We start from the raw sequence: 14652 nt of genomic DNA, 5'->3' as shown, positions 1-14652 counted from the left end.
TTTTTACCAAACACCAAAATTAATTTTTAAATTTTTAAAATCACTTTTAACCCTCCTAAAAGCAATCCCAAACGGGGCCTTACTATAAATTGATTAATAATATTCTTTTTATTAACGATTATAAAATAATTTCAAAGTTTTGGGTTTTCTTTTTGATAACGTGGGCAAAAATATTATCTCCGTATACCTATGTGTGAGCAAGTAGAAGGAGATAAAGGCATCAAAATAGGGGTTTAATTTGTCAACTCTGTTGGTAGGTTGAATGAAATTTGACTATGTTTGTTTGATGCCAATAACTCCTTTAATTGAATTGGATTGTCACCTACTCATCTCGATTGTGAAAGTAAATGGAAAAAAGAAAATGTTGGTGTTAATGATTTTTGTTTCTGAAAAAAATATAGTATAGTTACAATCTTTATATTCTTCATATCAATATAATTTGAACTTACAAATACAAAAAAAAAAAAAAAAAAAAGCCTCAAAATCTCAAATCAGGGAGGGCAATGGCGGGGTACTGTGCAGGAATGTCAATTGTCATACTCGTACCTGTTTGGCAGAAGATATTCTCATTATTAACTCTTACATGTTGTGAGCTTGAACAAGTATTGGTCGGAGATTTGTAGAAAAAGGTATAAATACCCTCACCTTCCTCTATCCCATATATTTCCTTATATTTTCCAACATCTTGCATATATTAGGAGAAAAAAAAAAATACACACATCTTAATTATTTAACCCTAGATGAACATGCAGCACAATATTCTAAATTATTTTAAAACAATCAATTTGAACATAAAAAACTGCAACAAATAATAAGAAGAAAACTTTCAATATTTCTCCTTATTATTTGTTGAGTGAAGTTTATGAGTTTCAATTTGAATTTTTCACTTGGAATTTCAAGTGTATGACTTTCAATTGTAATTTGTAAATACCAAAACATGCTATCAAAAATCGACTTTTGTTTTTTCATATTCCATGAAAGTTGAAACTTAAGCGGCTAATATTTATGTTTTAAGGTTTTATTTTTATTTTAATATTTATTTGATTTATTTGTTAATTTTAATTTTAAAATAATAATTAATCATCAGTCAAATGAGTTTAATTTGTGGGTACGGGTCATTGTGCTTTATACCGGTGCCCTACCCATCCAATCAACTTAAAAATTTTACTAAAAACAAAGATAAAATTAATTCCGAAATCCTATGCCCCCTAACCCATAGTGATTTTTTGCCATTTCTATGCAGAGGAGGTTGAGTGATACCGCCGTTCAAACAAATTGATGGGTTAATTGTAGACTGCTGAGATGTTTACATCGAAATTGTTGGGCAAAGAGTGGGCCAAGTGACTAGTGCTTGGAGGACACAAGGGTGCGTCATCCAGCACAAAGATTCAAAGAAGATCAAGTCAATGACCACGTGCACATAAAAAAAAATAGCACGTTCTTTTTTAATTTGTGGAATTGTCGCTCACTGGATTCTGAATTAAAAAAAAACCCCCACCCACTAGCACATGTACTCTTCGATCCAGCCAAAAGATGACATGCTACGAATTGATTGGGCACAAAATCAATTGATACACGTCACCTGATTTTTATATTATTAGAATTGGAGCTAAGAAAATTTGACGCATTCGATTATGACATGACTCAATTATTTGATATGAACGTGACAAAATAAATAGATATCAATTGTTAAATTTAATATGATTATTAAAGAGATTGAGTATAGGTCGATATGTTTTTTTTTTTGTCATATTAGGATTAAAATTCTTAACTCATTTATTTGATTAATGACATGATTATATTTTTTATTCTAAATCAATTTATAAGTTCTCATTATCAAAACTCAAATATTAAATATAATTCTCTCTATAATTTTTTTTTTTTTGGGAGGAAAGGGGGGAAGGGAGGAGAATGAACCACACATGGTGTTTTATTTATAAAATTCTATATGTATAACTTCAATAGTACAAATATTTAAAATATTAGTAAATATGTATATTTTATAATATCGATATATAATATTATTTACATATATGTAATAAAAACTTTAATAATGTAAATATTCAATATTTTAGTAGATATCATTCTCGAGTACGGACGCCTGTATTTTTTTCTTAATGCGGACACACTTTTAAACCATGCGATTTAAAAGAATTAATTATTGAATTAACTATAAAATTATGCGGTTTTAAACAAATTTAAAACTAATTCTTTTAAATCTCACAGTTTTAAAGTGTGTCTGCATAAAAAAAAAAATGAGAGCGCCCACACTAGAGGATGTATGTATATATGTATGTATATAGGGGCAGCGCCACTTGAGAGCTAGGGGGCTAAAGCCCCCCCACCCCCCCCCCCTAGAATTTTAAAAAAAAATTAAATTCATCTTCTTTTAGTGAATTTGAGATAACTTCAAATGAGGGAAATTCTAAACAAAGATTTCAAGCTACAATGTTATTGAAGTCAATGCAATCATTTGATTTTGTGTTTAGCTTACTGTTAATGAAAAATATTCTTGGATTTGCACAAGAGTTATCACAAGCATTACGAAAAAAGGATCAAGACATTGTGAATGCTATGAAATTAATTGAAGTGTATAAGAGAAACTTACAAAAAATGAGAGAAAATGAATGAGGATCTTTACTTGGTGAAACTTCTTCTTATTGTGTAAAACATGATATTGATGTTCCGAATATAGATTATCTGTTTCGAACTCAAGGGAGATCACAACGCAAAGCTCAAAAAATCACAAATTTGCATCGTTTTCGTGTTGAATTATTTTATGCAATTTTAGACATGCAACTTCAAGAATTAAGCAATCGTTTCAATGAGACGAATACTGAGTTGCTTCTTTGTGTGGCATGTCTATGCCCCAATGACTCATTTGTAACTTTTGATAAACAGAAACTACAGTGGAAAGGGCATTTTCGGTTATGAATTTTGTAAAAAATCTTCTGCGAAATTGGATGGGAGATCAATAGTTAAATGATAGTCTTGTTGAATTCATATAAAATGGTGTATTTTGTAGTCTTGACAATGAGGTTATTCTTCAATGTTTTCAACATATGAAACCTCGTCGATGACAGTTATAAGTGTGTTGAATTAAATACTTTAATGAATTTTTATTTTGATATATGTTATTTGTTGAGTACTTTCTTGAATTAAATTACTATGTTAACTTAGCCCCCCTAAAAAAAATTTATGGCACCACCACTATATGTATACACATACATCGAGTGCAAATGTCTGATGTAAAATTTATTAAATAAATATATATTAAATGGATTACTAGAAAACTTATTTATTTTTTATGTTGAGTTAGGATCTTAATATTTTAACATAATTATTAAATGGATTGTAGGTCGTGTTTGGATTAGTTTGAATTTGACACGACACAAACACAATCGATCCATTTTGCTAGCTTTAAATTAGAGAGTAATAATAACATTTAGATTACATCCTTACTTTTCTACACTTTCATTTATACTTACTTTTCTACATTTTCATTTATACACACACACACACATATAGAGTCCGCCTAAGTTTCAGTGAATGTGACTTACAGCTGTCTTGTAAAATTTCGTTCAGCCCCCTATACTCTATATTATTTATAATTTAATTTATTTATAATTATTATAAAACTTTCTGAATTATAAAATTTCATTTAACCCCTTACACTTTGTTTTATTTTATTGAAACTCCTAGAGTATCCATTGGCCCCCTATAATTTTAAATTTCCAAAACAACCTCCATTTAATTAAAAAATATAATTATAATTTTTTCGTTAAATTGTTAATGATAATAATTAACGATAATTATTATTAATAATTATTTTTTGAATAATAATAATAACAATCACAATAATTAAAATAAAAATTATTTAAGGATTTTATAGTAATTTGTTACAATTTAACTCACTCTAATTTTTATTCTAAGACAAAGTAAACACATAAATGGTAATACAACTAATTCTAATTATGATTCCTGCAGTTCAAGTAAATAAATTATTATGATTCTAATTCCTCATTTTGATTCTAACTATTCCGATTCTAACTTATTATGTTTCCAGCTAATTTCGATTCATTTTTAGTGAATGCACTATAAAATTCATAATACTTATGAATAAATTGTAAATAATATAGAGTGGTCTAATTGAATATAGAGTTGTTTACAATTTTCTAGAATCGGATTAGCTAGAATCGAAATGAGGAATTTGAATCATAATAATTTATTTACTTGAATTGTAAGAATCGAAATTAGAATGAGCTATATTACAATTTATGCGTTTACTTTGTCTTAGAATAAAAATCAGAGTGAATTAAATTGTAACAAATTACTATAAAATCCTTAATTAATTTTTATCATAATAATTATTTTTTATTTTAATTATTGTTATTGTTATTATTATTCAAAAATTAATTATTAATAATAATTATCGTTAATTATTATCATTAACAATTTAACGAAAAAAATTGTTATTAATTATTGTTAATAGATTAATTAATTATAATACTTTTTATTCTTGTTAATAATAATAATAATAATAATAATCTATTTAAAAATTATAATTATATTTATAATTATAATAATTATGATTATAATTTATTTAATAATTATTATATTTTTAATTAAATGGAGGTTGTTTTGGAAATTTAAAATTATAGGGGGCAAATTAATAATCTAGGTTTTTCAAAAAAAAAAAAATACTCTAGGAGTTTTAATGAAATAAAAAAGAATGCAAGGAGCTAAACGAAATTTTACAATTGTAAGTTACATTAACCGTAACTTAGGCGCACCCATATATATATATATATATATATATATATATATATATAATTTCACTCATAATTAACATGAGGTCCAGCTCCAGCCTAGGTCCAGCCCATCATCCGCTGCCCATTTGGATGTCAATCACCTAAAGCTCCAATAAAATTAACTAGCAATTACAATACAATGACCATGCAATTACACAACTCTAATCATGATGGGCAAATGCCAATTGTCAAGTATACAATCAAATACATGGATTATAAAGTTAATATTTAACAAGTAAAAATAAAATATCATGGCTTCACAACAACACTACAACAGCATCAATGAGGCCTTCTCTACAATGGCTAATGCCTTGCTTTCTTTGTGCTGCAAGATGGACATTTGTACTGTTTAATGTTTTCGGCTTTTGCCGGTGTAATCTTCACACACTTGCCGTGGTACCACCGTTCACAAATGTCACAACCTATCCAAAACTGGGCAGAATTGTAACTTCCCCCACAGCTTCCACAAAAGGTTTCATCATTCTCAGCATCATCAACCTCCCCAAGACTCTCCTCGAGTAACTCATGTTTGCTCCTTGCTTGTCCATCAATTGATCTCTGCAAACAGACAGCGGATTATAAACCCAAATCATGTTGCTTTCATCAGCCGAAAGAGAGTAGAGCAATGTACCTTTGTGCTGTTCCAGGATTTGCTTCCGCCATCTGCCCCAGGCTTATTGTCTTTTACGGATATCCTTCCAGTTACGACTTCAAATAATGTGGGAAGATCATTTATTAGGCTATATAGACGCTTCCTGTTGAGTATCCTTAGTTTATAGTCCATTGACAAAACATTGTTTAAAACAACATCATAACAGACAAAAAGGCAAGTTATATCAGAACTTAAGATTAGTAGTAGTGGTAGGTCCTTAACCATCTTATCTGAATGCCCCAATTTACTTGCAGTTTATTTAATTTACAATATAAAGAAAATATTCAATCGCATTCAGGGAGGGATGGAGGTTGGAACAAGTGCTTTACAACTAATGAAAAAGTACATGCATTCGTTTGCCAAGATTTGGTAACATTTAAACAAGTGCATGCATTCGTTTGCACAAACTGGATTTGAGACTTAAGCTCAACTGAAAATTTCCTAACTTATGAAATTAGCTCGATGATTTGTAAAGAATGTCCGTGACTACAAACGGAGGGAGAAGAAGTAACCAGATTCTTAAGGTCAATCAAGTTTTCATCAAGCTCCAGAAGCAACGAAAAGGCTATCGCAGAAAATACAACAACTAGCTGGTAATTGCTCTTTACAAGCGAAGAATGCCATGTATCAATGAATTAGTATTTTAAAGACACAAGCTACAGTAAATGATTGTTTAGGAAAGAGCACTAAGGATGCAACATAGGCTAATTTGGTTCAGTACAATACAAATTGACTCTTTAAGACAGTCACATTAAGGCTATAATAATATAATAACTACATAAAACCCCATGTGTTTGTTCTCTCAATTGTTTCTCACTTCATACAATATCCATAGTGAACAAGTCTTAATAATACTTTTTCCCCCTATTTCAGATCTTCAAAGGTGGCTCAAGTCTGTTCTATCAACTTCCTACTCCAAATGACCTTCTTGGGTGTCTGAAGAATATAATTCCAAATGCAATAAGAGAACATAGAAGATGACCCATGTAACAGAATAAAGACCACACTTAAGTTCAGCAACCCCAACTTTAATATTGGAAGCTCCCAAAAAGATAAAGAAAAAGTTCATACAGTCACGAGTCAAGTGACCATGGATATATAAAAAAGAAAAGGTAGCATCAATGACAACCTAGACAAATGGCATTGCATTTCCCACAACAACACAGCTACTCATCAGACCAGAATATAGCAATTGGAAACTCACTAGAATAAAAGCAAACCAAATATGGAACTTTGATGCTATTGTCATTTATCCATGCCTAAGTTATAGATGCAGATAGTTGAAAGTGCCTCCAGCTAAGTCAGTGACGTGGTTAGACTCCACAGTATCTTCAGCAGAGATATTAATCTACAGCAAGGTGTGGTATATCCAAAACATAGTATCTTCTCTTGCTTGGCCCATAAAAAAATAGATTTTATATTAGAGAAAACCAGAAGAAATGAGAATATGCAGGTGCTGATCAAAATGTCTCTTTCCACTTATGAAAAGAAGAGAACCAATATCTTTTTGCGGATGCAGCAGTCAGAACAGAGATTTTACAAGTTTCTCCAATCTCCCACTAAGAATTTGTAGAAGCTGAAACTGATGAAGTAAATCAATTGGGTAAATAATAACTTGAAAGGAAAATCCTTTTTCTATTTTGCAAAAGTTGGCCTGGAACGCATACATCTACAATCCATTAAGGAAAAGAACTCAAAGCCTTGCAGGAACTCTTATCATAATGAGAAACGGATGAAGTACACTATAATTCTGAATTCTTCTTAAAAGATTTAGCACTGAGCACTTGTTTCTTACAAACTTTTAGTTGTCTATCCATGAACAATTGTTTTGCTCAAGATGTGATCATTTCAACAAAGGGCTCCTAATACATCACAATATCGAAACAAGCAAAGCTCAGTTGTACCTTTCACTGCCATTAAGCCGAGCTCCGAAGTAAAAAGCCACGGCAACCAACCAACAATCACTATGCACAGCAACAAGGGAAAGCCAATCTTTCTTGCACATGCCATCCCTCGAAAAATTTATACCCAAGGCCGGCTCTGGTATCTCCGGTGGCACCTCATCAGCCGGCATTGTCACCTCCCATGACTCGTTTGGATGACCGTACAAACACAAATTCTCCTTCTCTAATAAAACAAACAAATTCTTCATATCTTAAAGCAGTATTAAAAGCAAAAACAAAAATAAATTTAAAAAATCAACCTCAAAACTTTTCAGCAACCAAAGAGTGAAAAAGGAATTAAAATGGAAAAGAGCGAACCTGGATCGCATTGTGAGTAGAACTGATCGACATCTGAAAGGAAAGCAAATTCGTCAACTTTTTAGAAAAAATCAAATACGTGAAAAAGGAGTAAAACAAACACGTACATCTTATTCTAGATGAAGCAAGAAGAGAGTGAGAGTGACGCGCGCGCACCGTAAGTGAGAGCACGGACGAGAGCGGAGCGACGAGCTTTGAAGTCCTTGAAGATCTCTTCTACGGTCCGGGGACTCGAAGTAGCTGATGACATTTGCGGGTGTGTATTCGTACGAATTGTATGTCCGTATTTACTTATGCATGTATAAAATGGAGTGGTGATTGATTCTACAAAAGGGATGACAAAATTTGTTTTTGTTGGGGGGAAGATCGGACAACAAGTCAACAACAGTGCACAGAGGGAAGCGAGAGAGCTTGGGTGCTTGATGCTGATTGTCAATATCTGGCTTGTTTTTGTGATTATTGGGCCGAGCCGGGCCTACTCTCTCCTAGCGGCCCTTTCTGGCCCTGTACAAAACTACATTCATTAATTTTTTTTGGGCGTCATTTTAATGCCCCTTATCATGCTTGCTCCCATTATATTTCACACTCTACATGTGAAAATGTTACTGGTTTGTTATTTCGGTATATCCCAAAACATGGTATCCTTGGGCATTGACATGCTTAATATTTACGGACAAATTGCCCAGTCGCATCTGGCTGGATCTGCACAAAGCTCGATCAATATGAGCAATCAAATTAAGGAATAAGAGTTAGAAGCTTCAGTTCAATACCCAGTGAAATATCCACACAAGCATTATTACAGATTATATACAATACACAAGCTTCTTAACCTGGCAAAAAAATCCCAACAAAATTTTGGGATTAACAACAGGCCGAAAAAACAGTAGCTAAAAGTTCTAAATGCAGCTACATTATACATCTAACTACAAGACTAGGCTTTCAATTCAGAACAAGTTTTGGCGGCAGGCAAACACCTGGTGTTAGCTCTTCCAGGAAATGGCCCTCACAAGCAACAAGTTTTACAATCGAATTAGCTGTGAGGTTGTACTTTTCTTGAGCATCGAGGAATCCGCGGACAAGAACTTTCTCCAACCAATCTTCGATCACCCTATTGCTTTCAGATAAATATGCAGCTGCAAGTAATTGCTCCATGACTTTTCTGTCAATCTCAAGCAAACATTCGGAGCCAACAGTCTTGCGGAAGCTTGCATTGATGTCTTTCAGAATTTTCTCAGCAAGTGCATCGAAATTGAATGCCTTGAAAGCCACGATTTTAACTCTCTGATTGAAGAAATCTTGCAACCAAGATTTGGTGTTCTCAGATGAGTCAGAATTTCTATCATCATCACTGTCTAGGACTAGCACCTCATCCTCTTCGGCTGGGAGATTTAAATCTAAATTCCTAGTTGGTGATCTATGAGCCCTTTTGACCATTTCTGAGGTATCATGCTGCTGTGGATTATCATTCCTTCCAATCAGTTTCCTTTTATTCAGGAGTTTCTGGTGAGACATGCCTTCACTAGTTTCTGATGCAGACAATTTTTGGCTACTGCTGCGATTCACAAGAGCAGGTTCAATTAGGATCTGCGTCAGCCTACTTTTTGCTCTATATATTTTTTCCTCAGAGAATTTACAATCCTTCATCTCAGAAGGGAGAATTCTGGCATCCTCGACAAATGATGATGCTGTCACGAATATTGCATTGCTGACGCTCACTTCTCTTCCATATGAATCAGGTAGTTTACCAGTTTGAATAGCCTTAGACAAGCTATTTTGGACATGCACGTCAGCCTTATCTACATTTTCAAGATAGACAACGGAAAGGGGTTTCTTTAACAGCTCCCAAGCAACATAATCAGCCAAAGTTTTCCCTCTGAACTGTACACTGTCACCACCTACAACTTGGTGATAAAATTTTGGGGGATTATTCATCTCCCCATCCTGGGGACACAGGTCCGCACAGATAAAATTTTCCTTACCTCCATATATTATCTCAGCAAGGGCAATGGCGATCTTTCTTTTGCCACACAGGTCAGGTCCGGTAAAATTGAACCATATATCCCTTCTAGGACTTGCTCCATGGTGATCTTCATGTCCTGTTCTGCGTTGAGCTATTGTTTGGCTTATGACACTTATGGCTTCATCTTGCCAGTCAATTTTTTCAGTAAGAGCTCTAAAAAGTGTCTTCCAATTGCTTAGATCAAATTGGCAATTCAAGTCCAGACATGAGGAGGATGAAGATTGAGCCAGCTGGTTAGATATACTCTCATTGACAGTTGCAGAACAGCAACCAGATAATTCCTGCGAACGTTCTGTAAGATCTTTAGATATAGGTTCCTTTGGTTCATTACTAGTAGGAGCAGAGCCAATTCCCAACAGTCCCAACCCCAAATCTGTGGTCACAGAAGTAACGGGTGTTGGAGATTTTCGAATGCCATCATCCACACTTGAATTGGACAAACAGCAAGGAGACCTACTGCCACCTGAATCAAGATCTGTGTTTGATGATTTTTCCCGTAGTTTCGATAACAAACTATCATTCTTAGCCCTGGAAACTGTATGGAAAGGAAAGACTGATCTTGAAGCAGACACATTTTCTGAGTCGATGGGGATGCCTGAATAGACATTGACGTAACTACCTCCATTGACTGATGCATTTGTACTGCTGCCGCTGTTATTAGCATTTTCCTTTTTGTCTTGAAGAAACTGAAAGCCTACAACAGTGGGAAACTGAGAACCTACTTGTAATGACTGAGTTCGATGAAGACTCTGGCATATGTCATCCCATTTCTTTGTAATTTTGGACCTCAATGCCAATCCATCCTCTTTGGTCTGCACTGAAGAGAAACAAAGTGAATTTTCATAAATATAGCAGCCATTCTATAAACTACTCCAATCAATATGTCAAGTGACTAAATTTTAGTAATCTCAAATGAATTTGGAGCCTCCTATAGTTTTAAAAGTACAACACAAATACAGGGTACAAGGATAGACCTAGCTTAAGTTTATAGCTCCCTAATCAAAGAAATTATTTGATAAAAACTTTAGATTATTAAGAAATTATCATAAATGTTTAAGCGGCAAAGCAAGAGCAATGAAGCTAGCAATGTCCATATCTCAGTGATTTAATATTGATCATGTATTGGTATTTATGCCCTTCTCTAGCTAATAAAAAGAACTGTAACCCAGATTAAAAGGGTTTTAAAGCCATACACACCTTCAGATCTAACGCTTTATTTGAGTCTGGCTCAGCCATCTGCAACCAAGACGGCAAGACAGATTGGCATTGATCTGCTATTGAAGCAGTGAATCCTCCCTTTGAAGAAGCAATTATTTCTTGTTCACACTTTTCACTGCATTGTTGACACCGTGATACATTTTGACATAAACCGCCTAAGGGGTTTTTGAACTCTGAAGGTGTCGGGAAGAACCCACCAAAAGGAACGAATGATTCCATCAGGCTGCAATTAGTAACATAACCATGAAACTGTGAGATTCAAGAACATAAACACAGAATGCTAAATTTCAAAACTACTCAGAACTCTGCACGTTGAATTAATGAATTTCACTTTAGTAGAACCACCTAAACAGATATACAAAACGCTAATAACAGGAACTAATAAAGGACGTTAATAAATTCAAGAAAAAGCTGATTTTGATGAGAGAAATAAAGCCCTGACCTTGACCTGTGGCATGAATCAGCCAAAGAAGAAGTTCTAAGAGAAGTAATAGGCAAAAGCAGCAAATCCCAGTCCTTTTCAATAGATGAAAACCTGCTGACAAACTTCAAATATGTCTCATAAGTTGCAGCAGCGCCTATCAACCAAACTCTGCCGCCATGTAGCTGCAACAACCTTGTCAATTGGGCAACCACATAACTCACGGCATCACTAGTTTCATTATTACCACTCTTATTATCATCATCATCATCATTATTACATTTATTATTATTAACAAATACTTTTAAATCTCCATAATTAACAACCACTCCAGGTCCTAAATTTCGCTTTATTGACACATCTACTTCCTCAAACTTCATTTTAACACTCCCTTTACCACACTCTCCACTGACGAACTTCGAAACAACAGCCTCAATCGAAATAATATCCAACCCAGATAATTGCACAGACAACCCGAAACCAAGCCCAAGCCCAAGCCCATTACTGTCATTTTTATTATTGTCATGACGATTCTCATTTTTTTTTACTATGTTCTCTTGGAAGATTTTAAGTGCACCGGAAGCATGTATACCGACAAGCAGAGGATTTTTCCTCTGCAATAGAACATCACTAATCCTCCTGCAATTCTCATCTTCGTTATCCAGAAACCCACCAAAACCCGGAAACGAAGAACTCAGCCGCCTCCGACCCGAACCCGGATCAAAATTTTCGTTCAAGTAGTTGCATAGAAAAATTGGCGGCGGAGCTTTGGAGCGGGAGTATTTGAAAAGCTGAGAAGCCAAGGGGCGAAGGATGGCCAGCTTGATTTCGGAGCTTCGAAAACCCGATTCGCTGAAGACCCGACTAACGACCGGGTCGTCAAGAATCGATATAATCAAGTGCTGTAACTCGACTTTGATAACCGTAACGGACGAGCTCGGCGACTGCGCGAGCTGGTGGTGGTACAAATGAAAATTCTCAGGCTGCCGCCGCTGATTCGCCTGCGACCGTTTGATGGCGGCCATGAGGGAGTTCGACACCGGCGGGTCGTCGTCCGTTTGCTGGCTCGACGAAGATGACGACGTGATGCGGTCGAGAGAGACGCTTAGGCAAAGCTCTAGTGCTTTGAACTGGAGACGATGAGAGTACGCGCAATTCCTTGCACGCGCGCAGGCGTCGCGTAGGGTTGAAGACGGGAGTGAAAGTAGTGCGGAGACGGCGTGCAGCGATGTCGTTTGAGCGTGGCCTCTCCTGCGCGCCACTGCCACCGCCTCGTCCAGCGCGTGAGCTGCTTCGGGTGTCAAGCATTGCCTCGCTACACTAACCGGAGTAGGCATCGCCGGCAAATATAATAAATAAAAATGAATACCAAAGCAACCAAAAATGTATTAAAAAATAATAGATATATTTATATAATCTTGGATTAAATAAAAGAAAAGAGAGAAATAATAAAATTTTACGAAATTTTTAAAAAAGTGTAAGTTTGTTGAGGGGATTATAAATTATTTAAAGGCGGGGACTTGGGGAGAGAGGGAGGTGGTGTTGCGTGGGGACAAGTGGAAAGTGTGGGACCAAACGTGGGGACCACAAGAAACAGGTGTTAAGTATAGATTCTGTGTTTATGTGTGTATATATCTGAGATCTTTTTTTTTTCTTATTCTTCTTTTAATTATTGAAATAATAAAAGTGAGAAAATAAAATATTACAAAAAAAATCTTAAAAAAAAGCGTAAACGGATCATCATATTCATATGCCCATTTGAGTTCAGATGCTCATGCGTTGTCCACCGAGAGAGGGAGTGGAGGTGGGGCTACAAGGACAGTCAACGTCACTGTCTGCTGACGTGTAATTTGTTCCTTTGGTTGGAGAGGAGTCGGCTGAGTTGACTGGTGAGTTGATTCAGAGGTGAGTTGAACGATTTAATGCTCGTGCATGCATGCATGGCATGGGGATATGAATCTGATCATTGCATTTCAATAATCGAGATCATTGTTCATTTTGGTAGAATTATAACAGGAGATTATTTGGCTAATCATCGCATATGGTACATTTATAAATCCCTTTTAGTTATACTTTCATAACAAAAAAAAAAAAAGGAGTATTAAGTTGCAAACTAATTGGCCGTGTTATTCATACGCCTATTTAATTAAAAAAACATAATCATGAGAGTAATTGAAACAATTATAAAAAAAAAATTTGAAACCACGTCATGTGGATTCATTAGATTGGTAGGCCAGTCTGGCACTATCGTAGCTCTTAAAACTCATTGTTATTAGCTGTGTTGTATAAGTAATCAAATGTAAAAAAAATCGGTTAAATGTTTGATAAAATTTATTTTTAAAAGTGTTATAATTTTAAAATCAATTGTATGTGTTTAGTAAATTTTACTGTTAAATTAGACATAATGTAAAATAAAATTTATTCAAACATTTATAAGCATGTATATCAAATGTTTTTGTATTGTGTACATATAATAAATGATTACTTAAATGAATATTTTACATTATTAATTTTATTTTTTATTTAAGTATCTCAATATATTTGGTAATAATAATAATAATAATCTCTTTAAAAATAATCATTTTATTTTCTAATTAATAAAGATAATTTTATATTTTTATAATATATATGAGGAGATATATCGAATTGAACAAACTTAAAAAGTGATTTTCAAAATTAAATTTTGAAAATCTATTTTTTCCATACCTTTTAAAGTCTACTGTATAATAGGATAATTTTGTCAAAAGTGATCTTTAAAAGAAATTGACCAAACACCAAAATTAATTTTTAACATTTTAAATGATCACTTTTGATTCTTAAAAAAAATTCAAAATGAGACCTAAGATAGTTTTATAATATTAATAATTAGCATTATAAGCATCAATTCTTTTTCTTTCATGTAGTACAATTTTTCCTCGTATGGTCTATATTCCTAAAAAAATGTAGACAACTAAATAAAGTATTAAAAACTTGATACGAGGATAAACATTAATTTGTATTAAGTAAAAATTAGAATCTACTGAACAGTTTATTTAAAAAGTAATTCTTTATTTATTGTAATTTTGCTTAATTTTGAAAAATCTTATGTGAAATTTATATAAATAACTGTGTATAATTCAAATATATTTTAAGTTAAGATGGGTAAAAAGATCTTAATCTGTTGCCCTAATAAACAAACCATTAATTACAAAACAAAACAGAGTTGGTGGATTCTGAGTCAATAAATTGAGTTCACATAATCAAAGCGACTGAGTGAGCGAGCGAGTGAG

The 14652-nt window shown here is 33.9% G+C and overlaps 2 protein-coding genes across 2 annotated transcripts; both read right to left on the bottom strand.

Moving 5' to 3' along the window:
* Positions 1 to 4924: 4924 nt before the first annotated feature.
* On the bottom strand, positions 4925 to 8145 carry LOC102628070 (PHD finger protein ALFIN-LIKE 2-like). Its single transcript, XM_006486248.4, has 5 exons — positions 7881 to 8145; positions 7725 to 7757; positions 7368 to 7590; positions 5443 to 5566; positions 4925 to 5369 (listed from the first exon to the last, which is right to left on the bottom strand). Exons 1-5 carry the CDS (start codon positions 7972 to 7974, stop codon positions 5115 to 5117), a joined length of 729 nt encoding a protein of 242 aa, XP_006486311.1. The 5' UTR covers positions 7975 to 8145; the 3' UTR covers positions 4925 to 5114.
* A 314-nt stretch (positions 8146 to 8459) lies between these two features.
* Positions 8460 to 13111, bottom strand: LOC102628359 (protein SMAX1-LIKE 8). Its single transcript, XM_052439616.1, has 3 exons — positions 11405 to 13111; positions 10942 to 11185; positions 8460 to 10556 (listed from the first exon to the last, which is right to left on the bottom strand). The coding sequence occupies exons 1-3, from the start codon at positions 12718 to 12720 to the stop codon at positions 8664 to 8666; spliced, it is 3453 nt and encodes a 1150-aa protein (XP_052295576.1). The 5' UTR covers positions 12721 to 13111; the 3' UTR covers positions 8460 to 8663.
* Positions 13112 to 14652: the final 1541 nt, after the last annotated feature.

This window comes from Citrus sinensis, chromosome 4 (assembly GCF_022201045.2).
Source record: "Citrus sinensis cultivar Valencia sweet orange chromosome 4, DVS_A1.0, whole genome shotgun sequence".
Taxonomy (NCBI): Eukaryota; Viridiplantae; Streptophyta; class Magnoliopsida; order Sapindales; family Rutaceae; genus Citrus; species Citrus sinensis.
Note: the sequence above shows the minus strand (reverse complement) of the source record. Positions and strands in the feature narration are given on the sequence as shown.